The sequence below is a fragment of the Sciurus vulgaris genome (assembly GCF_902686455.1).
Source record: "Sciurus vulgaris genome assembly, chromosome: 15".
In the NCBI taxonomy this organism is placed as follows: Eukaryota; Metazoa; Chordata; class Mammalia; order Rodentia; family Sciuridae; genus Sciurus; species Sciurus vulgaris.
Window position 1 is genome coordinate 62,764,317 of NC_136476.1, and position 27,098 is coordinate 62,791,414.

The 27,098-nt window shown below is 41.2% G+C and overlaps 1 protein-coding gene across 2 annotated transcripts in view; it reads right to left on the bottom strand.

The window, feature by feature from the left end:
* The window catches only part of ABCA1 (ATP binding cassette subfamily A member 1), a 130,368-nt gene that overhangs the window by 96,176 nt on the left and 7,094 nt on the right, over positions 1-27,098 (bottom strand). For both annotated transcript variants that reach the window (XM_079113699.1, XM_079113700.1), the window contains exons 2-3: positions 12,496-12,657; positions 2,090-2,183 (exon numbers count right to left, since the gene is read on the bottom strand). In XM_079113699.1, coding sequence (XP_078969825.1) covers positions 2,090-2,183; positions 12,496-12,561 — 160 coding nt within the window. In that variant the 5' untranslated portion in view covers positions 12,562-12,657. The remainder of the gene's footprint in view (positions 1-2,089; positions 2,184-12,495; positions 12,658-27,098) is intronic.

Sequence of the window (27,098 nt, forward strand, 5' to 3'; positions counted from 1 at the left end):
AGTTCAAGGAAAACCAAACAAAGCCCCTTGCCTAAGTCAGCTGCTCCTCATTCAGAGATTTATGTAATCCAACCAAATACTCCAAGAACCAAGGGATTCTCCCCTTTCAACTCCAAAAGATACGGAGCTAAGAACAGAGGTTCAGCCAAAGGCAGCACAGGGCGGTGAAGGTATTTCCGGCTGCCCTTCCATGGGAAAAGCAAAGGCCCTTCCTTGCATGTTGTCTCCCATCTCATTTGCAAACAAAGCAAGACAGGACTAGGCACTAGGTGCACAGGATGACAGCATAAAAAACTGCCAGGACCCAGGGAAGTTATTGGGACCTTGAGGACTCCCACTGCACCGAAGTTTATGGGGAAGAACTGTACACCAGTCCTTTGTTCCCAAAGACAAGACATCTCCACACACTTCACCTTAACTTTCATCTCTGTCCTTCCAACTAGGTCCCTGAGAAGGTGGTGAAAGCAGGAAGTAGTCTGCAAGAAGTGCATGGATGGATGGGAGAGGTCTCATCTGTCCTCCCTATGTCCAAGAATTCTACAGATTTCTAAAAATCTATAGTCTGGGGTCAGAGGGATCTGGGTCAGAACTCAACAACTTACCCAAGATCACAACCCCAGTGCAGGGGAGAGGCAGCATCCCAACAAACCCCAATTTGTGGGTGCCAAAGTCTGTGCTATTTCCATTCCACTACCTTCCCTGTACGTGATTATTCCAGAAAGGGAACTGCCTAGGGGACGAAAATGCTGAACTTGCCCTAAAACATACTTCTGCGGGGCTAAGGGTAATGCTTACATAAAATCAAATATCCATGTGCTAATCAATCAACAAAAACCTCTGAGATTCTAAAAGAGACAGCAGAATTACCTCACAGGCTCATAAATGGAGGACGGATTTCATTACATGGGCCACTCCTTTTTTGGTGAAATAAGATAATCATGCCTGGGGGAAAGTTCTTGAGGCTTTGTTGTTGTTGTTGTTGTTGTTGTTGTTGTTGTTGTTGTTTTGGTGTGTGTGAGTGTATGTGTTTAACTTGAATATTATGATGTGTATTAGCAAATTAGCATGTAAATAACTGCTGCTCTGTGCTGTGAAAGCGATGGGGCCAGACCAAGAGACACAATTAAAAGTAGCCTTGGCCTCCACAGCTTTCCTAGAAAGAACAGAGCACTATAAATCTGTGGGTCTTGGTGGGAGGTGTAGGAACGGTTGGCTAGTGGCAAGAAAAGTCCCTGAACAGTGAAGCTGAGGTCTCAGCTGAATGCATACGTAGATTTGGACTTTCCTGCAGTGTCAATCCATTCTTTGAGCCCTGCCACAGAAAAAGACTACGGCTGTCGGGTGATAACACTGACAACAGTAATGTGAGAGAGGTATTGTTATTCCCTCTTTTACAAGAAAGTAAAGTTACTCGCTCACCATGTAAGTCTAGTCAATGCTGATGCCAGGATTCAAACCCAGATAACCTTGCGTTCTTCTTCATCACTATTCTATTTTTCCCCACTCACCATAAAGGGCCATCATTCAAATCATGAGACTGAGAGATGACCTGAATTGGATTGCATTTCCGTCCTTATTAGCAACTCCCTGCACCTGTGTGAGCCCCAATTTACTCAGCAAGAAATTAAAATGAATGATAATAAAGTCTAGGAGGTTGTTATGAGAATCAAATGAAATAATGTCAGTCAAATTGAGATGTTCTGCACAAAGGCCGCTTAAAAATATGTGTTCTATAATTTTAAATTGTGCGTTTCAGACGTTAATACACATGATAAAGACCAGCAGGACCAGATAACAGCAGTATCAAGGTTTGGCCTTAAGAGTGCTTTTTAATCACCACTTTCTGAACACTCTTTAAAGTTACTTTATTTTCATGATTTAAAATGTATGAAACAGATGGTAGCTATTGTTATTACTATTATCATTATTCACTAGGGATCAAAATCAAAATATTAGACACCTAGATTTTCTGCTCTAAGCTATTTTTGCTGTTTCCTAGAGTCTTTGGGAAAGATAAACTCAGCCCATGTTTACTGCCTGAATTTTACATGCCAGAAGTGAGTCTCAGGCATGACCCACAGTTACTCACATTCATGTTGTTCATAAGGTGGGTAGCTCAGCCGAACAGAGATTAGGATCAGGAAGATAAACAGAGGCCAGGCCACTTCCAGCAAGAGCTGACACTGAGTAAGAAGTAAAACAGAGAAGTGTGATTTAAAAAGTAATATGGTACCCAACACTACTGGCTCTGAGAAATCCACAGAGAAATTCATTAACAATTAATCCACTTCTCCAGCTTCTCCCTCCCTGAGCTTTAATAACACTGAACTGTTTGCAGTTCTCACCTTGTAACATACCATTCCACACCTGTATGTATGCCTTAAGTCAGGAAGGATGCTTCCTGCCAGCTTCATCAGGCTCACATCTACTATGTCTTCAAGACTCAACCAGGCATAATATCCTTTACCAAATGACAGTTGACAAGCCCAGTTTCTGGGTTCCCCCAGTAACCCAAGTACATTCCTCCCACTGCATCGCCACAAGTTCTTAAAATCATCTGTTTCTACCACTGGCTTTCCCCCCACCTTCCCCACCACCACCACCACTGCCATAGCCTTAACATCACACTGGGAACATTTTTCATTGCAAAAAATACTCTCATAAAATATGGCTCTTAATGGCCACTTGATATTTCCATTCTCTGACAAGATCATAATTTAACCTTCCTGCTACTCGTGGTACTTCAGAGTGTTTAACAGGGGTTTCGTTTTGTTATTTGTTGTTTGCTATTTCAAAATTGACTTTTAATTTCCTAAGACCTTTGATATGGTTTCCATTAAACTCATCATTGAATCTTCTTTGGGGAAAGAAATACAAGATAATAACCATGTATGTTCTAGGGTGATAAGAACACTTGTGACATTTTTTTAATGCTTTCTTATGTTTTCTAAATTTTCCATAACAAGCAGTATTAATTCTTTAATGAAAAAAAAAAAAAAAAAAAAACCCCACTGTTACCAGAAAACTAGAGGGCAAGTGAATCCATCTCCGGAAGAAAATATGCTAACTGTGGGGTTCCCAAGGCCAAGGTGGGGCTGATTTTGCTAAATATTTCTATAAATAATCCCCAAAAGGCAAAACACACTGAAATGTCCATGCTTGCAAATGACATTCAGCCTTTTCCCTTGTATTTTGTACTAATTTTTTATTAATGTCTTTTTATTTCATACTAATTTTAAGTCACTATGCATTTATATCAAAATATGTTGTCCCCCTTAAATACCTACAACTTTTATTTGTCAGTTATACCTCAACAATGCTGAAGGAAATAAAACTATTTCCTTTCTGCCAGAACAAAGCCTTGACTCTATAAAAATATATGTCTCTACCAGCTGAGCTGGAAGTCCCTCCTCTGGAAGGGACTCAGGTCCCCAGGTACTCTGTGCCTTTATCAGCACTTGACACAGCAGGGCCCTATTTATTTAGGAGTTTCTCCCACAGTGTCACTCTCTTCTCATTAAGCCTGCCACATGATAAAGGCTTAAAAGTGTTTCTTGGGTAAGAAAATGAACTGAAGTTTATAAAATGATGATGGAAACATAAATCAACTGAGCCCTTAGGGAAAGCGATGTGGCAATATGTATTTAAAAGTCATACTTAGCCCCTTTGGCCAAATAATATTCCTGGAAATTCATCCTAGGGACGTAAATTTAAATCAAAAAGCTACATACATCAAGTTATTCATTGAAACATTATAATTGCAAAATATTGGAAACAACTTAATTGCACAGCAATAGGGAAGTGATTAAATTATTGTACATCTACTTGGCAGTATATTATGCAGTCATTATAACAATGTTTATGAAACAGACACCATTAACCAAAAATAAAATTTAATAAAAAAGGACACAAGCATTCCAAGCTCACAGCTAAATACAACACTTACAAATATTAACAAAGATAGGAATAAAACTTTTAAAAAAGGACAAGACTGGAAATAAATTCAGAAAATGAACCTTGAAGAAAATAAAAGTAGAGAGAACATGAGTAAGATAAATAGTCATCAACCTTGAAGCTCCGAAGCTACCATTTGCACTTGTAGGATAAACAGAAGCTACTCTTCATTTAGAGCCCTATATGTACTGGGCATATTTTCTACAGATTATTTCATTTAGTCCTCAGAACAACCCTGTGAGGTAAGAACCATTACTGTCTCCACTTCATAGGGCTAAGGCTCAAGGAAGGATGAATCACAGAACCTGTGAGCAACAGAGCCAAGATTAGTGGCCAGTTCTGTCCATCTCTAGCTCACATAGAATCCTATTTGATACTGCAGGTGTCTCAAGCAGGAAACGGCCCCACTAGGTGGCAGGGACTAAAAACAGCAGCAGGTTCCACAGACAGAAGATGAATTCACAGCTTGCAGATTTATAAAAGGTACAGCCAATACTGAGCACCTACTGTGCATTCAGGGATTTTTGTGTATCTCGTCTTCAACATTTAATCCATGATAAGACCGTGGGGTAGATTGTATCATTACTATTTAGAAGTGAAGAACTAAGGTTCAGAAATCTATGAAATCAGAGCCTAAAAGGAGACTGCACCAACGTTTGAATTTACGTTTCAACGTTTGAACTGACCCCTACGTTTGTGCTCTGGTCATGCTGTCATGCTCCCGTTCACTGAACAACACTGGGAACAAATCCATTTTAAGATCTGCCCCTTAAGTGGAACCCTGCACTTGCCAGTCCTGCAGAGCACTGATCTGACCCAATGAATCAGGCCTTATGTTTCTGGACATCTCTGCAGATCCACATCTAGAACCCTGTAGAGCAGCAGATGCTCAAAATATGTTGGTTACTTGAAAAAATGAATGGACCTTCCCCATGACACTGTAGCAAAAGGCACAGGAAAATCTTACAAACCATGTCAGTAGCTAAAGCCAGTGCAGATCAGGCAAAGAGGTAAGATTAAGGATAACAATAATAATGGTCAATACTTAAAATACATCTCACTATGTACCAATCAGTATGCTACGTGCTTTGCAAATATTGACTCATTTAATCTTCAAACTCAATTAGTAGTGTTATTATAATACCCACTTTATAGTTGAGGAAACTGAGGGTCAAGGAGTGAATAAATTGCCCAAGAGTACAAGATTAGTAAGTAGCAGAGCTGATGTTCAAAGTCAATTGACTTAAAGAGACCCTGATCACAGCCACTATGCACACCAACCTCCTTAGGCCCTCTGCCTCCCTACGTCCAGAATGTGTAGACCCCTGATCTTTCAAAGCCCTGATGAGCAGAGACACTAACATGCACTGATAAGGTGACTAAAGACACTGCCACCAATATCCACATCACCCAAATGAGGGAACTCATGAGACAAAATTCAGTCCCTTTCTCCCTTACCTCTAAAAACACTTCTATCATTGAACACAGAACTCACCTTCCAAGATCAGGGGATGTTCTGGGTGTTTCTTTTCCTAATAGCCTCCCTCTAGAGGGCTGCTTCAGGAATGCAGTTCTTGCTCCACTCATCGAAATCAGGTTTCTCCTCCACCACTAACCTTAGCACTTTTAGTAAGCACAGGCCATCATGAATAACTTAGAAATAAAAGCTGACCCTTTACCATAATAAACTTACATAGAAAACTCTTAGGTCTTGCTTTGGTACACCACCAAACTCCACACCTCCCCTCCATGGAGTTGGGAAGATGAGGCACACTATTTCCAAAAGAGGTTTGTCACCAAAGTCCAAGATGCCCTGGGGAACGCCACAGCTCCACTGTGTACTTCCCATTGATAGTCCTCAGGATGATGTGGGGCTGCCTTATCAATAGTGGTGCCACTGACGTTTTGAGCCTGACAACTGTAGTGGGAGACTCCTACTAACTGTAGAGTGCTCAGCAGCATCCCTGCCTCTACCTCTACATACCAGCAGCACACAAACACCCGGATTGTAACAATCAGAAATAGTCTCCAGACGCTACCAAAAGCCCCAGGGTCGGGAGGGGGATTGCCCCTAGATAAGAACAACTGCTCTACAGTAACTGTAAAAACTAAATATTTCCTGTAAAGGATTGAGGACAGAGTCCAGCTGGTCATGACTATTATCATCATCATGTTGTTCAATATGCATCATGCCATTTTTGAATCCTCATTCAGAACTGTGTCAAGACCTCACACACTATGCATGTTCACTGTCCCGAGTGTTCACTGCTGCTGGTTGCAGAAGTTCATATACCATAATTCAGTCACTTTGCCAAAGCATTTAGCTACCTAGCCTGAGGACAGTCACGGCACTCTTAAATTCTCAAGATTTATGCATATTAATTCAAAGTTGGGCACAGCAAGGACCACGTTTAAAGAATACAGAAACCAGTGGAATAAAGTTTGGCCTTAGGCAAAGGTCTCCTGAATAATGGAAGCCCAAAAAATTCCGTTCATGCTGAAAAAAGAAATCACTGTTTCTTGGTACTGAGTTGAAAATGCTTGAGATTTCAATGGGGCATGAAACAAGAAACAAAAAGAATATACATCAGAAATGCAGAGATGAAAATGTCCTTCCCTTTACAGCATCTAGAAGAGACCACAAAATGGACTAAAAATCTGCAACTGAATTGAAAACGGGTAAATTAATCAGAACCAAGGTAAATCTAAATAATGGTATTGCTGTAGGCCTGTGATAATCAGCTAAATTAATACTATGTGACAGGAGGAAAAATATTACTATTCACAATAAGAACAGACACATAAACAGAAAAGCTACACATTCACTTAATGCTAAATATTCCAGAACTTTAGTGAGGTAAATAAAGGAAGATGGGACTTAATGAGAGCTGAGTCATGCTACTTGATGGGAACATTTAATATCCAAATTTTCCAAGCCAATTTATAGACTTAACACGATTTCACTTAAAATAGTGATAGACATTTTTAGAACTTCATATGGTAATAAGATCAATGAGAAAAAGAAATAGATGAAAACACCAACGGATATCCTAAGAGGCCAAATAAAAGGAAAGAATAAGACAAACTCCCCCAGGTATCAGAATGGTCACCAAAGTAAGGGCACTCCTTTGGTTATCTTAACACACAGGTAACAAACACCTGTCAACCAAAGAATAACTCCAAAATAGACCCCTGCACAGATAAGGGTCTATGAATGTCCCCAAATTAACTCCACTACGAAAGCAACAGGGACAACACTATATGAATGTAAGGAAAATTTAATATTAGACCCATTTCTAACACTGTATATGCTTCAATGAGATGTGGGAAAATTGAAGTGCAATCTGAAAGATCAGTGCTATCAGATCAGTGCTATCAGATCAATGCAATCAGATCAAGGAAAATACAATTTCTAAAACCAGGCCTGCCCTCCTGGAACTATAGAGCCTGATACATTGATGATGGATTTTTAAATTGGTTCTATCCTTCGGAAGGACATCTGATCATACACTTCAAGGGCCGTTTCCCTTTGTCCCAGTAATCTTAGTTTTGAGATTTTAGCCTAAGGAAATAATATAAAAGTAAGAAAAGTCTATGTGCTTAAAATCTTAACAGTAATTTATTACTGGAAGCAAATTAAATGTTGGTAATAGGGTTTGAACTTATAAATGAAAACTGCATTGACGGCTTACTATACAGTCATGTGGAACATAAATGGTATCATCTCATGATTGGAGCCAAAGATACAGCCGCTCCTTCTAGTAACTTACTAATAGTACTTTCTTCACCTGTGAAACAGACGTTGCAATGCATACCTCTCAGAATCACTGTGAAAATTGAGATATAATAGGTATAAAAGCACTTCCAAAACTACCAAACATGGCCTACACTCAGGAATCATTATCCTAACCATGAAGATTATTTAGGAACATGGGATCATACACACCAAATAACATTAAAGAAGAAAACAGAGCATAAAATGCTATGTAATCATTAATTACTTCCTGGGACTCTCCTCATTCAAGTTCCCTTAGTGCCAAGAACCACAAGACTGATCCTAGAGGTCACCGCCTGCCTACCTCAAAGATTCCTTGTGAACCTAAAATAAAATCAGCTATCCTTTCCCAGCTACAAGGCCTTGTATGATCTGGCCCCACCTATACCCATTCCATCCCTGGTCAGTTTTCCTTCATTCCACCAGTGCCACTGATTTCTTTTGGTTCCTTGATCCAAGAACATATACCCCCGCCCCAGTCTCTATGCCTGGAATGCAGGGGCCCTGATCTCAGAACCCCTGATCATTGGCCAGCACTGCTGCTCAAATTTCAGGACTCTATCTAGGCTTGACCTTTCATTCTAAATGAAGTCCCTACTCCCATTAGTACCATAGTTTGTCTGGTTATTTCCTTCATAACACTGATCACAGTTTTTAATTTTATATATATATATATATATGATATACATATGTATTTGGAAGGGTCACCAGGTATTGAACTCAGGAGCACTTGACCTCTGAACCACATCTCCAGCCCTATTTTATATTTTATTTGGAGACAGGGTCTCACTGAGTTGCTTAATGCCTCACTTTTGCTGATGCTGGTTTTGAACTCACGATCCTCCTGTCTCCCACCTAATTAATTGATTCCTTTTTATTAAAAGAGTGCCCAAAGAGTAGTACCTCTAAGTTACACAAACATTAGAACTGTCTATTTTCCCATCCACATGACTGATCAGATCTAATTTTTAAAATTAATAGTAAAGGAAAAAGGAAAGAGACCACAGGGGCCACCCTCACTCTGTCCCACCTGTTCCATGGAGACCTTGGCCTCTGGCTCAGCCTAATACCAGATAAAGAGCCTAAAAACTCTGAAGTCCTTCCCCATTCCTGTCCCAAACCCTGTTTGTACTGAATGACTGCCACCCACACAAGCTAACTGTTACTTTGAACCCAAACTGAGCTTTGCACCTAACTTTCGCAACTCAATTCAATGTATCCTTCACCCAACAGAAATAGTGGAAAACTAAGCTGGCTGATGGTCCTCATGAGTCTGCACAATGGAGGCCCAGGACAGGGGTCCCCTGGACACATCAGCAAACAAGGACACTGAGAAGAGCCAAGCCACCTTTTAACAAGGTTGCTCTGGGGTGTACTGCTCAGTTCTAGGCTTTAACATGTTCTTTCTAATTCTCCTGGAAGCAGCAAACAAGACCCCTGGCCCAGGAGAACCTCCTCAAGATCTGAAAATAATGGACCAGTAATACACTGACCACTCTTTCAGCCAATTCTCATTAATCATGACCCAAGTCCCAGGTTCTATGCTGGGCTCTAAGACCAAGTGTATGTGTACCTGGATCTCAGGTGCAGGGAAACATGGGATGATTTCCATGCATTGTGGGCAAGAGCTATCAGGCAGGTATCAGTCCGGGCTGGCTCTGACTATATGAGCTAACAAAGTGGCACCAAAACCCTTAGTAGGTTCCAATGTCTACACAATATAATGTAGAATCTTAAGCCAGGTAGATTGAGAAGTACCCACCAGTTAGAATCTCAGATTCAGGAACATAAAAACTTTTGTGCCAATAAAGCCAAGCCTACTAAGAAGGACCTGGCCTGTGGGGCAACCAGGAGATTCGTTCTGATGCTGTTTTCATGATGGACCCTCTCTGAACCCTAGGTCCATCAAGAATACAAGGGACAGGTCAGATCTTTTCAGCACCAGCTCTGACAATCTGAGCATCTGTGACTTGAAACCACCATTCTTTCTGATTCAGCAAAATGAATTTCCTTTAGAAATCATGAAGAGAAGCAACACAAACACTAGCAGGCAGTGGCATAGCGTCTCAAAAAGACCTTTGTGTCAGGGGATTGTGTTTCTACTTCCTTCTTCAACAAGAACTCTGCACAAATTGCCTTTAACTAAGCCTCCCTATCTCTCTAATCCTAACGCTTGTAAAGGCATAAGTAATACTGAGCAAAAGGCAACAAGCTCAAAACCAGTGTAGACTGGCCCAGGCTGGAGGACCCAACCCACATCCTGTTCTAGTATGCTCTTGATTCCTTTCCTGGTCAAGCACAGAGAAACTCTTCACCGCCATTTCCTCTTCCCACAAGCTGGGCACTGCAAGGGAAGGAAAGGACTGTGATAGATGGAATGAGAAGATCACAGCCTCTGGTCCCAGCTCAGGTGCTGCCCGGATGACCTGGGGGAAATCCTCCCTATGCTCTATGTCTCGGCTTTATCGCCTGTAAAAGCAGAAGTTTGAACTAGACTACCCTTGAAGCCCTGCCCCCTTTCACTTTTAATATGATTTTTTTTCATGACTCACTAATGGACACACCATGGCAAAGATAATTTCCCACCAAGAAGGTTGCTGCCACTAGGTTGAAAAGAAGCAGGGAACATGGACCCCATAGTAGCTAAGAAATGAGGATAAAGACAAACCTTCTAGAAAATGGAAATTCCACTGCCTGGGACCAACTGCAAGAGGCAAGAGTTAAGGCAAGGAAGAAGAAACTTCAAGAATTTGAATAGAGGATAGAAAAAAAAAATGATACTACTAAAAGGCAATCTGGCACAGTGGTGCAGAATACCAGCTCTGGAGTCAGATTATCTGGATATCAACCTTTCCTGCATTCCTTGTCAGCAGTGTGGGCCTCTGGCAAACTACTTAACCTCTCTTGTCTATCAAATCCCTCATAACATGAGAACTGACAGCTCTAACACGAGAAAAAAAACAGCACTTTCTGGGGCCTTAAAAGGAATAATCCAATTAATAATCCACTTCATGCCTGGCACATGGACACTCACTCTAAATGTTTGTTTTTATTATATTCATATGATGTTATGCATTATGTTTTACTACTATTTTGACTAAAATAGGAAACATCTGGAGAGCTAGTCCCTGCTCTCTTACTAGTGATCATGAGATTCAGGGTCCCCATTTGTAACATGAGAAGCTGAACAAAATCAGTGTTTCTCAAGTAGAAGTGGTATGCATACTTTTGGTGCATTATACTTGAGTTCTCTGTGAGAATTTTAAACATTCTGTGTTTTCATTTCAAGGGTCATCTAAACAAATCCTGATAAACATATCTGGATTTTCCGAATGCTTACTTTAAATCAAGTGTTGGCACAAAACTTCAAAGCCCAAGTTTATGTTCGTGCATACGATTGTGTTGGCACCAAGACTGAGAAAGGAACAGATGCAAACTCGATTTATGAATGATGGGATTGAACCAAATGAAAGTCAAATGATATCAAATGAAACTCATTCGAGTAGAAAAATGAATGGAGAATTGAATCATTAGCACACAGAAATAGAGACTGGCCAAACTCAAAAGGATCAGTGCACTGTACCACCCACTTAGGAACATATTCATGTTGCAGTTTATAATCTGTATTATAGCTAAGCAATGTCAGTTATCACATTTATGGTGCTAAATTTTAATTGTATTATTTTGCAATTTTGTTTGCATTTAATTTGTAAATATATATGGGTCATATAGTTGTATCACAGCCTATAAGGGTGTATATATTTAGTTTTACATACGAGCATAATTAAGTAACATTAAAATAGAAATTTAGTGAACACAAACTTAGTGACTTTTTTTGTTCTTTTAAAGAAGATCCAAGCATTATTCTACTTTGCAAAACACTGAAATAAATTCTCTCCAAGGTTCTTTACTGCTCTTTGAGTTTTTAAAAGGTGAACATTTGGGATATAGACAAGTTGAGCTTCATTAAGACAGTGAAATAGGGGTGCAGGCTTGGAATTTAGGAAATAGTTAGGACAGGAAAGAGAGATTTAGAAACCAACTACAGAGAGATGTAGCTAAGCCAGGAGGACTAGATGGGATCACTAAGGAAGGGCAGACAGAGATAAAGCAGCAAAGAGCTGATACCTGAGCTTCAGAGAGATGACCCTGCTTTTTAGCCCTCCTGTTTCTCTGGAAAAATATCAAGCACCTGTGCATTAAAGATGACCTCCTCAGGATTACTCAAGGCATTACTGACACATCTGAGAGGTGAGTGGCATAAGAATCCTCCACAGAAATAAGGCAGGCCTCAGTTATTAGATTCCTCCAGGCCTACAGTCAAAGTTGGAAGGACAGGACACAGTCTGATAGCAAGAGATCCAGGAAATGATCTCTAAGACCTGAGCCATTATCTCACTTCACTCCCAACTCCCAGAAATACAAGGGCCCATGATGTGCTCTTGGAGAGCCAGGAGACTCCCAGGGCTATAGCAAAAGGAAACAGTGGGGTGACCAGGGGCAATTGTCTGCCAGGTTTCAGAGGTCAGAACTCATGTGTCTAGGGGCTAGCACAAACCAGAGCCAACACTTCTGCCTGGCTGCAAATCTTCCCGCTGTGCTAAACCACAAGGCCACATCAGGATCACACAGTCCTGGGTCCACAAGTGCCAGATTCATTCAGTCTCTGTGAAAATCAAGAGCACTCCTTTCCCTCCCTCCTCCAACCCCCAACTCAGCACCATGGAGGAGAGCTGAGAGAGCCCCACAGAGAAACCCACACTTACTGTTTGTCTTCTTCTGAAAGTAAGGTTCTTCCATAGCAGCAACCTCAACTGAGGCCAATAAGCCATGTTACCTCAGCCAGCACCCAAAGCAACCTGCTTGTGGCTCAGGAGCCCTACAGGCAGTGGCCGAAGCTCACAGCAGACGCTGTGGCTGGTCATTAACTGAAAGATAAAGCAGAGGGGAGAGATCTGTCAGTTATTGATGCAAAGTCATACACCAATGAGGGCTGTAGCTCCAGCCCTCTCACCTGAGACCGCCAGAACCCAAGTCTACGTCAAAGCTGCTCCTCCATGGTCAGGAGTCCTGGACTCCAGCCTCGGGATTCTCCAGCAAACAGGGTTTCAGGATGTTTTCTGGCAGTAGACTGGGAGCTAGTCATTATGGTCTTAATCGTTTGAACTCCATTGGTGTGATCATTTGGGAATGAAAAATGCACTTAGGAAAATGGATTCAAGGGAGCAAACTTAGGTGATCAAAACACTGAGGACAGAAATGGCACACTGGAATCCCAGACTTGTTTCCCTGCTCTAAAAGTACCTCCCCTTACATAAAATGTCAGCAGCGTTGATAAATTTTGCCTCAAGCCTGGAAGTGACTATTATGCTATTTCCTAAAACTCGCTGCAGACAGAATTTTCATGTGGTCACAAAGTTGGGTCCTTCAAATGATAAATGGCACCATCAATAAAGCAGTTTCCCTGTCTGGAAAGCCTCAACGTGACTTTGATGACTGTGAATAAGCACCAAAGAAATGCCACCAATATCCGGCTCCTAGGTGATAAAGACAACCCGAGTGCTGCGTCTCTGTGGAAAGGAAACGACATCCCGTGGAGAAGCAGACACAGTCAGCGGCTGTGAAACTGACAAGCTCCTACAGCCGGGGCCCAGGTGTGCTTCTGGCCCTGCTCTACCTGCACCTGGGCACACAGCCTGACTACCCCTTGTCAGGTGTCACAGCTGCCTCCTTGGAGAAGGGTTTCACCATGCTGGGACAAGGAGTTCTCATAAACTGGAGATACAAGATTCTGTGTGTTCCAGCTGCCCACCGAACAGCTGTATTTATTTAATGCTGAAATAATCCCAAGTAGTTATGCTAACATTAAAGCTGAGAAAGGCAAAAAATGAAAAGTGAAGAAAAAAAAAAAAAGGGAGAGAGAGAGAGAAAGAGAGACACATGCACAGGTTAAAGTTGGACCCTGTCAGCACTTGGTAGTCATGAACCCTCAACAGAACCAGAAAACAGCTTGATTTATGAAAAAATAAATAATGTTTGTGGCTTCTAGTGGCACAGGGGCAGGGTGGGACACTAGGCAAAAGGAACCAACAGCAAAAGGAACTAAGAATGTACCAACCACTTAGGGATCTGAAACAAAAAACTGGACTGAAAATCCTTGAGTCCAGGGAAGATCTCAGTGCAAAGGTCACCCTGCAATAGGGTTTTGTCCTTTTGTCCCCCACCTTGCAAAGGCTCTGATTAAAAATGTCTAGGGAAGAAAAGAGAGTAGAGGGAATTTTCAGTGTCTGAGAAGAAGGGATGACCTATCATTACATATTCTACTTCATTGTTTAGCAATCCAATAAATCAGGAATTCTTTTGAGATAGTCCAGATCAATCTTTTTTTTTATTATTTGTTGCACAAACTGCTAACGGACACAGACCCCCAAAGTTTCTCATGCCAAAAAGAGAAAGGCTTAAACCAGAACCACCACATCAGTTTGCAGTTCCTTGATTAAAAATGTCAACTGGCACTGGGCGCAGTGGCACACACCTGTAATCCCAGTGACTCAGGAGGCTGAGGCAGGAGGACTGAGAGTTCAAAGCCAGCCTCAGCAATGGCAAGGTGCCAAACCATTCAGTGAGACCCTGTCTCTAAATAAAATACCAAATAGGGCTGGGGATGTATCCCAGTGGTCAAGTGCCCATGAGTTCAATCCCCAGTACTCAGGAAAAAAAAAAAAAAGGATGTCAACTGGCCTCATGGCATGAGGAGACACTGGGAGGCGGTGTTCAAATCCCAAATTGTTTTGTAAATGGACAAGAATAGGAGAGAGCTTGTACTCCAGAATTCCCCAAAAATAAATAATCAGCTAGATTTTTCTCCTGTAGGAAGCTGCTCTCTGGAATCACTTAGTTGATTTATATGCTACATGAATCTTTTCAGATCCCCAAGGTAATATGGGAAGGCTGGAACAATATGGGAAGGCTGGAACAATATGGGAAGGCTGGAACAAAGTTATTAAAATAGGAAAACTAACCTGAAAGAAAGAGCCCAGACATGAATTAGCCCCAGCTTCCCAAGCATGTGTCCATGATCAAGGCTTCAGGCTCACTGAGCACCAATTTCCTCATAAAGAGGACAATGCCTGCCTGCCATGGTAATCTGAGGACTAAATGAGATAATATAAGTTCCCAACGCAATCCATGGTGAAACCTAAGTGCCAAAGAAATATGAGTTCCTTTCTTCCTACTCATATTTCTCTGTTTTATTATAACCCACATAAATGGTTATATCCGTTCAAATTGGCCATTCCATTATTTCTAGCAAATTCATTGTGAGTTCCTGGAAAGGAGGAGGGGTAAAGTAGGAAGGATGAAATCTGAGTAGCCTGGAGCTGGGGTCTCCAGGGCTAAACCCAAGTACAGAATTCCCTCCCATGAACCGTGCATGGAGAAACTCAGAGAAAGAGAAGAACCTCCACAGTGCTCTTGAGAAAAGGAGAAAAGGAAAGCCAGGAGGAGGTTTCTTGAACATCATAGACATAAAATTGAGTTTCTAGGTCTCTACACATGGGTGCTGACCCCATGGACCCCCAAGAGACACAAAGATGGTTAGCAAGAAGTAGCCCAGGGCAGCAGGAGAAAGTTCTAGCCTGGCTTTGTCGTGTGCAAACAGGCAGGCTCCCTGCCCCCATTCCTCCACCCACCTTGGCATTTCCTGGCCTCCTACACAATCCCCCGCCTTTGCCCCCATCTCAGAACACAGTGATCAATGCTGGGAGCAAGTCTATCCAAAGAGAAGGGTTTGGCAATGCCTGCTCCCTTCTGCCCAGGTAACTAAAGCCAAAGGGACATTTCCACATCAGTTTTTTCCAAGGAACTGAACAAACAAACCAGAAACCACTAAAAAAAAAAAAAAAAAAAAAAAAAAAAAAAAAAAAAAGCCAGTACTAGGTACTGGATTTCTCAACGTTTCAAAGCGTAACAGGCTCACTCCTGTCCTATACACATTTCTAGTTACTGGCTGGAAAGGATCCCACTTCACAATCATTGCCAGTCAATAGGCGACTCTCATCTTGCTCCTGGATGATCACATCAGCCACTTCACGGGCCTCCCTCCCTCCAGTCTTGCCCCACTTCTATCCCTTTGACCCAGAGCACCCAAAGTTATTCGACTAAACAAACATGCGGCTCCACCATCCTTTGCCCATCCTCGCAGCCCTGAGGAGGGAGTCCAATCCTCCCCAAGGTTTACCGGCCTCAACCTACCTGTGGGGACTCCAGCCTACTCTCTCACCTTTCCCCAGCCGCTCAGCAATGTCTGGAGCCACAGCCTCTGACTGCGCTGCACTCTTGGACCACGGGGACGTCTCTGGTGTGACCCCTTGTCCTTTCTCCACACTGTCAGCATGAGTCTTCCTCTACCTTGGGTCTCCTCTTAGTCTTCACTTCCTCAGGTTCCTTTCCTGATCACCTCCTCTTCCTCGGTGCCCCCAGGGCAACCTCTGCTTTCCCTTAAACAATTATTCCTCTTCTGGGTCAGGGCAGGGTTCAGAGACAATACTGGCAAAACTCAGGGGATGTTTACTTAATTAATTCACAAAATGATGGGCATGAGAAATAGGGTCTCAGCAGTCAAGGGTGGTGACATTCATGGGCCTGCGGTAACTGATTTCACAAGCTTTATTAACTGATTCAGACAAATTGTCCCCAGAGAGGGAGCTCTGTGTTCAGCAGGCTTCCACCACACACTGAACAGGGTCACAAAGGACGGCTGAGCTTGCCAGGTGGCTCCTGGGGCATCCTGGAAACAATAATTGAATCTAAAAGTCTGCTTCCCATAAACATCAGGTTTAACTAAGGACTGAGCAGCCCTCCCAAAGCCACAGGGACACTGAAATCAGTTTCTGGAAATCCTCAGGCTCGAATCCCAGTGGCAGGCTCTCTGGATCTTGTCATCAGTCATGCAGGTGGGTCACTCCTGGCCAATATTTGGTAATTTCCATATCTCAAACTTGTTTGGGGCAGCATGGCCCTGGAGGAAGTAACTCCTCAAACAAGACCAACTTTTTTTTTCTGAAATGTTCACTTCAAATGCCACAATACTCTGCAGCTATCCATATCTATAGACACAAAGGACTACTAAAATCATAACCTTCCCAATAAGCAAAGATGCTTAACATCACACATTGCAGATAAATGCAAGTTAAAACCACACTGAGATATCACTACATACCCACTAAAAGTTAAAAAGTGCTAGCGAATCTGTGGAGCAACTGGATCTCAGGACACTGATTGGGAATATAGGATAGAAGAGTCACTTTGGCAAAGTTTGGCAGTTTCTTGTAAAGGTATATATACAACCATGACATCACCCCGCCATCCCAGCATAGGTATTTACCCCCCCAAAAAATGAGAGTATATGTCCACACAAAGACCTCAATATAAATGTTTACAGAAGTATTATACTGAATAGCCCCAAACTGCAAACAATCCAAATGTCCATCAGCAAGAGAATAAATAAGAATGGACTAATACTTAACAACAAAAAGGAACCAATCACTGATAGATGCAGTGACACGGATAAATTTCAATTACCTAACACTAGGAGAAATAAGTCACAGACAGAAGACTATATACATATGATTCCATTTATATGGTGTCCTGGAAAAAGTGTAAGAAAAGAGACAGAAATCAGGACAGTGGCTGCCAGGGATTATGGGTGGAGAAGAGGACAGACTGCAAAGGGACATGGAGATATTCTATATGAGAACAGTGGTGGTACATCTGTGAAAACTCATCACACTATACACTTGACAGCAGTGAATTTTATTGTATGTAAATTATATGTCAATAAACCCAACACCAAAAAAAATCTGCCTTCTATTATAATAATTAACATACCCACAGGTCAAATTACACCTGGGAAGATCTAAGAACCACATAGTAGAAAGCCTGATTATTGTGTGATCCCCTCAGAAGAGGGACAGCAGATAAATATTCATCACTACTTATTAATTCCACAAACAACTGCAGCCTTAACTCGCAAAGCTCCCATTAGCCACAACAAATATTTATTGAGCATCTATCATGTGCCAGGTGCTTGCAAGACCTTAGAGATTCAGCAAGGAACAAGAGAAGCAAGCTTCCAGCCTTCATGGGGTCTCTATTCTAGCAGAGGAGATGGAAAATAGACAATAACAGTGGGTTGCCAAGACAGTGGGTGGCAGGAATAGTGAAGAAGAGGAGTAAGGACACAGGGCATAACAGCTTCTCTGCCTCCATCGCTGTGGGAGTGATATGGTGGAACTGGGTCTCCAAAATCCCAAGGGACTTCCTCTGAGGAAGCATCTGGAGGACAACAAAGTGGCAGTGGCCCAGACGTATGCTACCCACAGAGGAGTCACTGAAGTAACAGCCAGTATCATACATTCTTTTCACTTTCCCTAGACCAGAACTTGGAATGTCAGATGGACCCAGAGAGGCTGCCAAAGGAAAAAAGCAGGCTCACAGGAAGCTTGGTGGGAAGGGGGAAAGGATGACCTGGGGCTCCTAGCCTCTGCTCCTCACCTCCCTTTCTCACCAGAACATTCTGCCCTTTGGAACTTGACAAGTCCATTTCCAAGAGAGATAAAAGAAGAGAATTACAAAAAATAAAAATTAAAAAAAAAAAAAAGGAGAAAGAAAGGACATGACAGGAAGAGACAGGAGGACATGCTAAAAAGACAAGGTGGGAGGAGGATTTATTTTCCCCCATTTGGTACAGCAGAAAGAAAAACAGGAGCTCCTTCCCATGACTGAGCTGTTCCTTTCTGCAGCACGCAGTGTGTCTACAGAAATGAAGGGGGGGGGGACCAAGGCCAGGACTGCCCTGCTAACAGAAGCCCTCCTCATGCGTAACAAAAGGCTGGTCTGGTTTTGCTCCTTCCTGCAAGAACAGGCCAGCATGAGAGCTCTGGCACTGGGCTGCTCTTGAAGGGTGGCAGTCAGTGCACATGCCTTCATCAGGCATGTCCCCAGGAGCAAGGTCTCCAGGCAGGGACCGCACAAACGTCAGGTCCCAGGGAGCCAGAAGCTGCTCCCTCTGGGCAGGAGAAGAGGGCCTCTCCCAAGATGATACTCTACCTGGTTGCTGGACAGAGTCCCTTGGGATTTAGGAGACCCAATTCCACCACATCCCTCCCACAGTGATGTAGGGAGAGAAGCTGAGCACCCAGAAGTGAGTGACTTAGACCTGCCCCCAGGGAGCTCAGGAAATCACTTTTTCGATGACTTATAATACCCCTTCCCAGCAAGCTATTTCTCCTGTGACTCCGTTTATTCCTCTGAACACATTTCTCTTATGAGTTCTAACCAAACAGTACATGTAGCCAGAAAGTGCAGGAAGCAACTAATTTTCACTTTTCAAAACCAATGGTTATATGATAGCTATTTCTCTAAACTTAAGTAAAAAAATAGATAAAGGTGTATGTGTGTTGTGCTTTAAGACGAGTTTCCACATTATTACCAGAAGTGAGACAGAAGTTGCAATTTGACAACAGCTCAGTATCTCTCAATGAAATTGTTCATAAAATATCCTTTTCTTACTTGAGGTATAATGGACAAAGAGTGTACATATTTATGGTATTCTAGATGTTTTATAACAATAAACAGCTAGGCATTAAACTACAAAGCAAGAGTTAAATGACATCAGAAAAGGTGTTGATATTAAAGCTCAATTGACAGTCTATTTATGAGATGTTGATGCAAAAGCAAGAATCATAGATGTGAGTCATGAGCCCTGGCTCCAGAGAGATGTGCAAGGTCCTATAATATTAGGATATGAAACTTGTAAGCCCAGAAGAGCATGCTTGCTTTGGAAAAAGGTCTGTTCTCTAATTGCCTCTCTGCGTGTCCATCTCTGGATCAGTAGCCACCTTCAGGGAAAAGTCTAATGAGGTTACTAAAGGCCAGAAGATCTGGCTTGAACAGGCTCAGTTCCCATGACTGAAGACAGAACTGCCATGGGGGCAGTAGAGGATTTTGAGTCATCCTCTGATCTTTCCCAGGCTGACCCTTCAGCTTTAGTAAGCCTGAGGTTACTTTGCTTCCATTTAACTCTTCAGGCCTCCAGATGCTAATAGGCTCTCTGTCCTTAAGGCCATCCTTGCTGGTGTCCCTTAAATTGCAACCCCTCCCAAATACACACACCCTGTACCTCCACAACCATCCCAAGGACTCTCAATTCCAATGAAATCACCCTGAATTAAAAAGAGAGCTACGGACGGGCCATGGGATGAACGGTTGGTACTCAGCCCCCCTGAAATTGTGTCCCTAAGTTATAATTTTAATACTCAAATTTGAGAAAACAAGGACTAAGAAGTCCTCCAAGGTAAATGTCAAGGATACAATGAAGTCATTCGACCATTCCAGAAGAATTCCAGCACTCTGGAAGAGGCTCTGTTAACACACAGCCCATTTTAAGAATACATAGAGCCAACGAATTTTATCAATTTCAACTGTCTGTAACATGAGGTGGGGGGTTAAAAGTACCAAATTCATCATATATATTTGATTATTAGTAACACTGGGATTACAGATAACTGCACACCCTTCTTTCACCCTGGAACACATATCCAATTCCCCAGACAAAATTATTTGTTAACAGCCAGTTTTCTATGAAGTATCTATGAAGTGAATATGCAAAAAATGAAAGAAGAACTCTAAGAACAATGCACAAATCTATAATCAAACTTTCTCCTTTCTTTCTTTCCTTTTTTTTTTTTTTTTTTTTTTCTTGGTACTGGGGATTAACCTCAGGGCACTTTAACACTGAACTACATCCTCCTAAGCCCTTTTTACTTTTTATTTTGAGACAGGGTCTCACTAAGACACTGGAGCTGAACTGGAAACTGCAATCCTCCTGCCTCAGCCTCTCAAGTTGCTGGGATGACAGGCATGTGTCACCAGGTCTCAAGCACTGTAACTAGTGCTTGAGAGGCATAATTTCTCATGCTGTCAACAATTCTGTTTTAAAGGAGATCCTGCAATTTTAAAGCTATTTCTATCAGACCATTGACAATCATGGACAATCCACGATTCTATTTATCACTCTCAAAAATCCAGCTGCTACTAACTAAATGGTATGAGGACTTACAAATTTTTTAAGAGTCAGGTTTCATGGAAGTAGAACTGTTTTGAAACCTCGTCCTATTTCACTGTAGAACTATGGAGACTTCTTAAACAGAGTCCCTCTTCCCCTACTGGTTTCCACTAAACAGAGTGGCCTTTAAAGGAAGATTTCAGCAAACAAAACAACTGTTTGCTTTTTCCCTGGTGAGTCTATGTAGCACATAAGAAAATGAAACTTTCTCTTAGAAAAGAAACAACTATCAACATTTCAGGTCATAAGAAAAAAAAAAAAATCACATTTTTTCAACCACAATGATAAAGCCAGAATAAGAGCAACCTAAAGAGAAGGGACTCTTGAATTCATAAATACCCTAAGCTACAGAAATGCCAGCAAACAAGCCTCACTCAGCAATCTGGGAGTTGCAGAAAGACTCAAGGGGTTGATATTCCCTGTTATTTTATGGTTTTCCAAGAGGATTTTAGGAAAATAATTTTTAGTGAAAAATCAGTTATTTGGCTTAATCTCTGAAAGATCTTCAGATAGCCAGCATTCCCCAAGCCTAAAGAGTATATATTTATAAAAGTGTTCAAAGAATAGGGGGATAGAAAAACCCAAATCTTTTACTGTCTTTCCTTTCCTTTGGCCTATTCTGCTATGCAGCAAACTCCCCAAATCCCTAACTCTTCTGTTTTCCTCAATCAGCTGGTCTAGTAGAAAGAAAGGAGGTTCTGGAGTCAGAGAAACTACCTTTGATTCCCAACACTTCTATGCACAGGCTATGGGCCTAGTAGCTCTGAGTCCCTGTCTTCCCCTCCACAAAGCAGAGCTAATAATGTATATAAAGCACTTATCCAGTTCCTGGAACAAAGTAAGTACAGCACACAGTAGCTATTATCATGAAGAGTGCTGCAGACCTGCAGAGTGAAGCCATCATCCAGGGTGGGGCTCAGAGCGGGTGGGTATTAAGTAAAGGAATCTCTCCTCTTTGTCCTCACAGGATATCATTTCCCTCAAAGGCCTTTCCAGAGCAAACCGGAGCTCTCTCCAATGCAGCTCACTGGAAGAAGTGGCAGTGTTATCTTGGTATCCTGGGGTCACTTTTGACCACTGTTTTACCATAAAATTTCCTTTCTGTACTGTTCTCTCCACACTCTCATGGTGTTCAGCTCCTATTTTCCATAACCCACAGCTGCTGTCTTCCTCCAAGTCTTCGGCAAATGCCTCAGTTTTCCACTCCTTGTATTAGAAATCTGAGCCTCATCATTCCTACAACTCTTTGCAAAGATACCTACAATATCTTCAGTGGATCAAATTATCAGATGGGCCCTACTAAATTATAAGCTGCACACAGCAAGCTACTGTGTCTCCATATGTTATTCTCTGCCTCCCTGAGCCCAGAGATGACCTGGTACTTCATATGCATTTGTAGAATGAGGCCACTAGAGAAGAAAACTCAGGGACGAAAAAACAGTCAAAGTAGATTTACTATAGCAACAAACCAGAAATTTCACTGAAAGAAAAGGTGGCCCAAAACCATGAAAAATTTTCCAGTTGTGTTAAAATAAAAAAAAAAAAAAAGTTAGAGCAGAAGAACATTTAATTCGATTTCCTTCAAAGTCTCTCTAGTTTGTTGGGAAAGTCTTCCATCTTCATTAACTTTGGAAGAACACGAGAGAATCCAGAATGGGCCAGGCAGAGACTCTGGAACCCTTCCCTGGGGGCTCAACCTAAAATACAAGACTTTCAGCCTTACTCAGGAGCCTTGAACTCTAAACCTACTGGCTCAAGTCAAAAATTCACTCAAAAGCTATCAGATAAGATTTTTCCATAGTAATACTTTATTCCTTTTTCTTTGGCCAAACTGAGTCATTTAATCTCCAGTCTGGTGTCCAGTTCTAGCTCAGAGAGTGTGTAGCCAACGCCAGGACCCTTCTCCAGAAGGTGCTTTTCACCAGCGGGGTCTTGAGGCGGAGCAAGCAGATGTCATGAGTCCCAGGCACCTCTCTTTTCGCCGCCTGGTGAAAGTCAGCTGAGGAGATAAGTGAGGATTTCATCAAGGTGCCAGGCAGGGCACAGAGGAACAGGTCCTGCTCTCTGAGCCTTATAACTGAAGTCCTCCTCTTAAAAAAACCAGAACAAGCCACTTTGTTGGCAGCCTCACTAAATTAAGAAAAGAAAGAGGAATCAGATCAGAAGTTTAAATCCACATATTACTTGTGATTCTGAAAAGCAAAAACTTAATAAGGCTATCAGCCGCTTCTTTTTTTTTTTTTTAACATTGGCAACATGAACACTATTATTTGAGATCTGGCAGGATCCTACAAAAGGAAATAGACCTGTATTCCTCCAGTGTTATCAAGATTCTGTGTATTCCTTGTAAAAAGTGCCACTGTGGGTAGGATTTTGGGATTTTCACAAATCAAATATTCTGTGTATCCAAGAAAAATGTATTCAAGGAAAAATGGAAATAAATTATTATGTGGAACTTCTGCTAGTCTCCTTTTTTCAGCTCTGATTGTATGATGGTTTTTAAAAATTCACACAATCCCATCTCTCAAGCAACAATATGCTAAATGTCTACTGCAGGAGACAGCCAATGTCCCCAGATGGAGCTCTGCCTGAGGACAAGTACTCTGTTCATCTCTGCAGGCTCCTGGGGCAATTCACTCCCCTTTAATGGAAGCCATTTGAACCAAGTGTCAGACAACCCTCCATTTGCTACCAGGAGGTAGAAAGCCAGGCTGTGACCATGTGAAATGTTACTGGCACTGTAAACTGGATAATGACACTAATTCTACTCAATTTGCAAATCCTGCAGCAAAACTGACAACTGAATAAACATACTTGACCAAAAGCTTTCTTTCATTTGAACTCAAGGTCCTTAGTACAATTAACACAATCAACAAAACTTCATGCCTATCCCACCTCGAATCACAACCAATCTTAACCAGGCAAAATTAGCGTCAGGATTTTATACTTTTGCGTGAAGATAAAGTGCCTGGAAACCCTCAACATTTAGGATTTCTACAGAGATTCCTTTTTAATTTGAACTTAAAACTTCAGAGAAAAACATTCCATTTGGGAAAAAAAAAAACAAAAAACTTCGAATTTCAAATTAGCCCAAGCTTCAAATTGGCCCAACAGACAGAATAAATAAATGAGACCAGCCTGATATTTAAGGTTTTTAGTTTAATTTAAGCTGAATTTGTAGTTTAAGTTTTTAGTTTCAATTTAAGCTGAAAAAGATAGGTTTTTATAGACACAAATCCTTTTTTACTCTCATAAATGGCACTGCAAAGAATAGTCTAAAATGGGGTACAGTAGGAAGAAGCCTGGGTTAAAGACACAAAGATTTAAGAAATTTAGGAGCCTACCTCTTTCTCTTTTGCTCCCTGGCCATGAGATGAGTGATTTTACTCACCACTCAATATCCCTATGATGTGTTGCCTTGAAACAGGCCCAAAGTAATAGGGCCAATTGATCAACTTGAATCTACAAAACTTTGAGCCAAAATAAGCCTTCTTTCTTTATAAGTAGATTGTTTCTGGTATTTTGTCATAATGATAGAAAAGTAACACAAATGCAGCAAGTTATAACAGTACAAACTCAGAGTCAGTAAGACTTGAGTTTAAATTTCTGGCTCTGCCATTAGCCAGGTACACGAACCATGAACTTCTCTCTGACAAGTGTATCATCTGGAAAATGGGACTGAAACCGACAACCTCAACATTTCCTCAAATGTGGGAAAGTCATACAAGACAGATTAAAGTGATACTTAGAGGAGTTTAAAAGATGGTCAGGCACAATATTAAACACTGAATCACATAATGGGAAAATATTGTTGCTTCAGTCCCTCTTTAGCCCAAAATTTTATAATATTAAGGAGATGGTTTTTGTTTAGTCTTTTCTTTGGCACCTCTTTAACTCTTGCTAAGTTCCCTTTTTAAGAAAGTGACAGCAAGGTTCTGAGTTAACTAGTACTTTTGGAAAGCAATATTTTATAGGCAGACTTCAACAAAAGTAATTTGATTTCATTCTAATTATTATTTATTTTAAATTTTTATTTTTATTTTAATAGACTGCATTTTGATTCATTGTACACAAGTGAGGTACAACTTTTCATTTCTATGGTTGTACACAATGTAGATTCACACCATTCATGTAATCATACATATACATAGGGTAATACTGTCTCATTCTACCATCTTTCCTTCCTCCACCCACTCCTGCCCCAATTTCCTCTACACAATCCGAAGTTCCTTCATTCTTCTCTTCCCCCCACCACCCCCCACCACCCTGCCACCCACCCTCCTTAAGTATTGTCATCCACTTATCAGAGAAAACATTTTACCTTTGTTTTTTTGGGCTTGGCCTATTTCACTTAGCATGATATTTTCCAACTCATTCATTTACCAACAAATGCCATAATTTTATTCTTCTTCATGGTTGAGTAATATTCCATTGTATATATATACCACAGTTTCTTTATCCATTCATCAATTGAAGGGCATCTTGGTTGGTTCCACAATCTAGCTATTGTGAACTGAACTATGAACATTGATGTGGTTGTATCACTGTAGTATGCTGATTTTAAGTCCTTTGGGTATAAACTGAGGAGTGGGATAGCTGGGTCAAATGGTGGAGAAATTGAAGAAGACCTTAGAAGATGGAAAGATCTTGGATAAGTAGAATTAATATTATCAAAATGGCCATACTTTCAAAGGTGCTATACAGAATTAAAGCAATTCCAATTAAAATCCCAATGACATTTCCCATAGAAATAGAGAAAGCAATCATGAAATTCATCTGGAAGAACAAAAGACCCAGAAGAGCCAAAGCAATTCTGAGAAGGAAGAGTGATGTAGGAGGTATCACAATACCAGACCTTAAACTCTACTATAGAGCAATAGTAACAAAAACAGCATGGTATTGGCACCAACATAGACAGGTAGACCAATGGTACAGGATAAAAGACACAGAGACAAACCCACATAAGTGCAGTTATCTCATACTAGACAAAGGTGCCAAAAACATACAATGGAGAGAAGATAGCCACTTCAACAAATGGTGCTGCAAAACTGGAAATCCATATGCAGTAAAATGAAATTAAACCCCTATCTCTTACCTTGTACAAAATTCAAAATGAATCAAAGATCATTCTAATTATTTTTAAATTACCTTCTATTTATGAGAACTGATACTGGTTTTTAAACCATAGGCTGAAAGGAATGTTAATTTTTAAAATATATTGATGATTACAAAAATGTAAGCCAATTTAAATAACTTGAGCCACCTTGAATGCTACCTGTCCCAGGTAAATATTAAATGAGATGGAGATGTTGTGCAGGAAACCAGCCTGCAGTGGGCTTTCATTACCCACAGTATGGCTAATGGGTAAAATTTTAGTAGGCAAAATATAGGAGTTCAGGACACAGTGCAAAGGCAAACATAGAAGACAGATGTGAGATTCTAGAACAACAAGGAGGGAGAAGTTCTCCAAGAAGAAGTGAGAGAAAAGATAAAAACTGTAGAGGAAGATTCATTTAACAGTTATTGAGCAATACCATATGTCAATCACTCTGGTGAGCAAACCAGGTCGTTCCTCCTAATATGCTTCATATAATCCAGGACAAAGCTGTCAAAGTAGATCAGTCTTTGTTTTAAAGAGCCTTGAATGCAAGCTAAAGAAATCATTACAGCTCTTGACATTTGTTCAGAGCCTAGTATTTTATAGGGCACATGGTGTTTAATAAATATTTGCTGCACAAATGAATTTCAGTTTAACAATACTGTTTGGATATTAGCACATTTAATTTCAAAATACAGAAGTATTTGGTGGTGGTGGTTGTTAGTGTCAACAGTGTATCTTCTTCTTCTTCTATCCTTTTCCCAGGGCCAGAGATCAACCACACTCCAGCCAAGGTAAACTGTCACCTCCATCCCGAGGCCCTGTGTCTGAAAGTGAAGAAGGGTTTGCGGGTCATCTGAGCTCATCGGTCTGGGCCTTCACTTTCTCTCTGCTGCATTCCCAATAATGCTACTTTCATCATTATTGCCTTTATGTCAAACTTGGATCATCTAAATACCGGATCAAATCGATTTCACCTCCAGAGACTTGCTTCTTCAACAAAACAAGCTTAGTTTGACTTGTGGGGAAAAAAAATTAAAAATAAATTATTCCAAACATGGTACTGAAAAAGAACTTTGCAAAGCAAGAGCATACGAGGATTCAATACCCAAGCAAACTCTGAGCAGCTCCTTCCCTACCCCCTG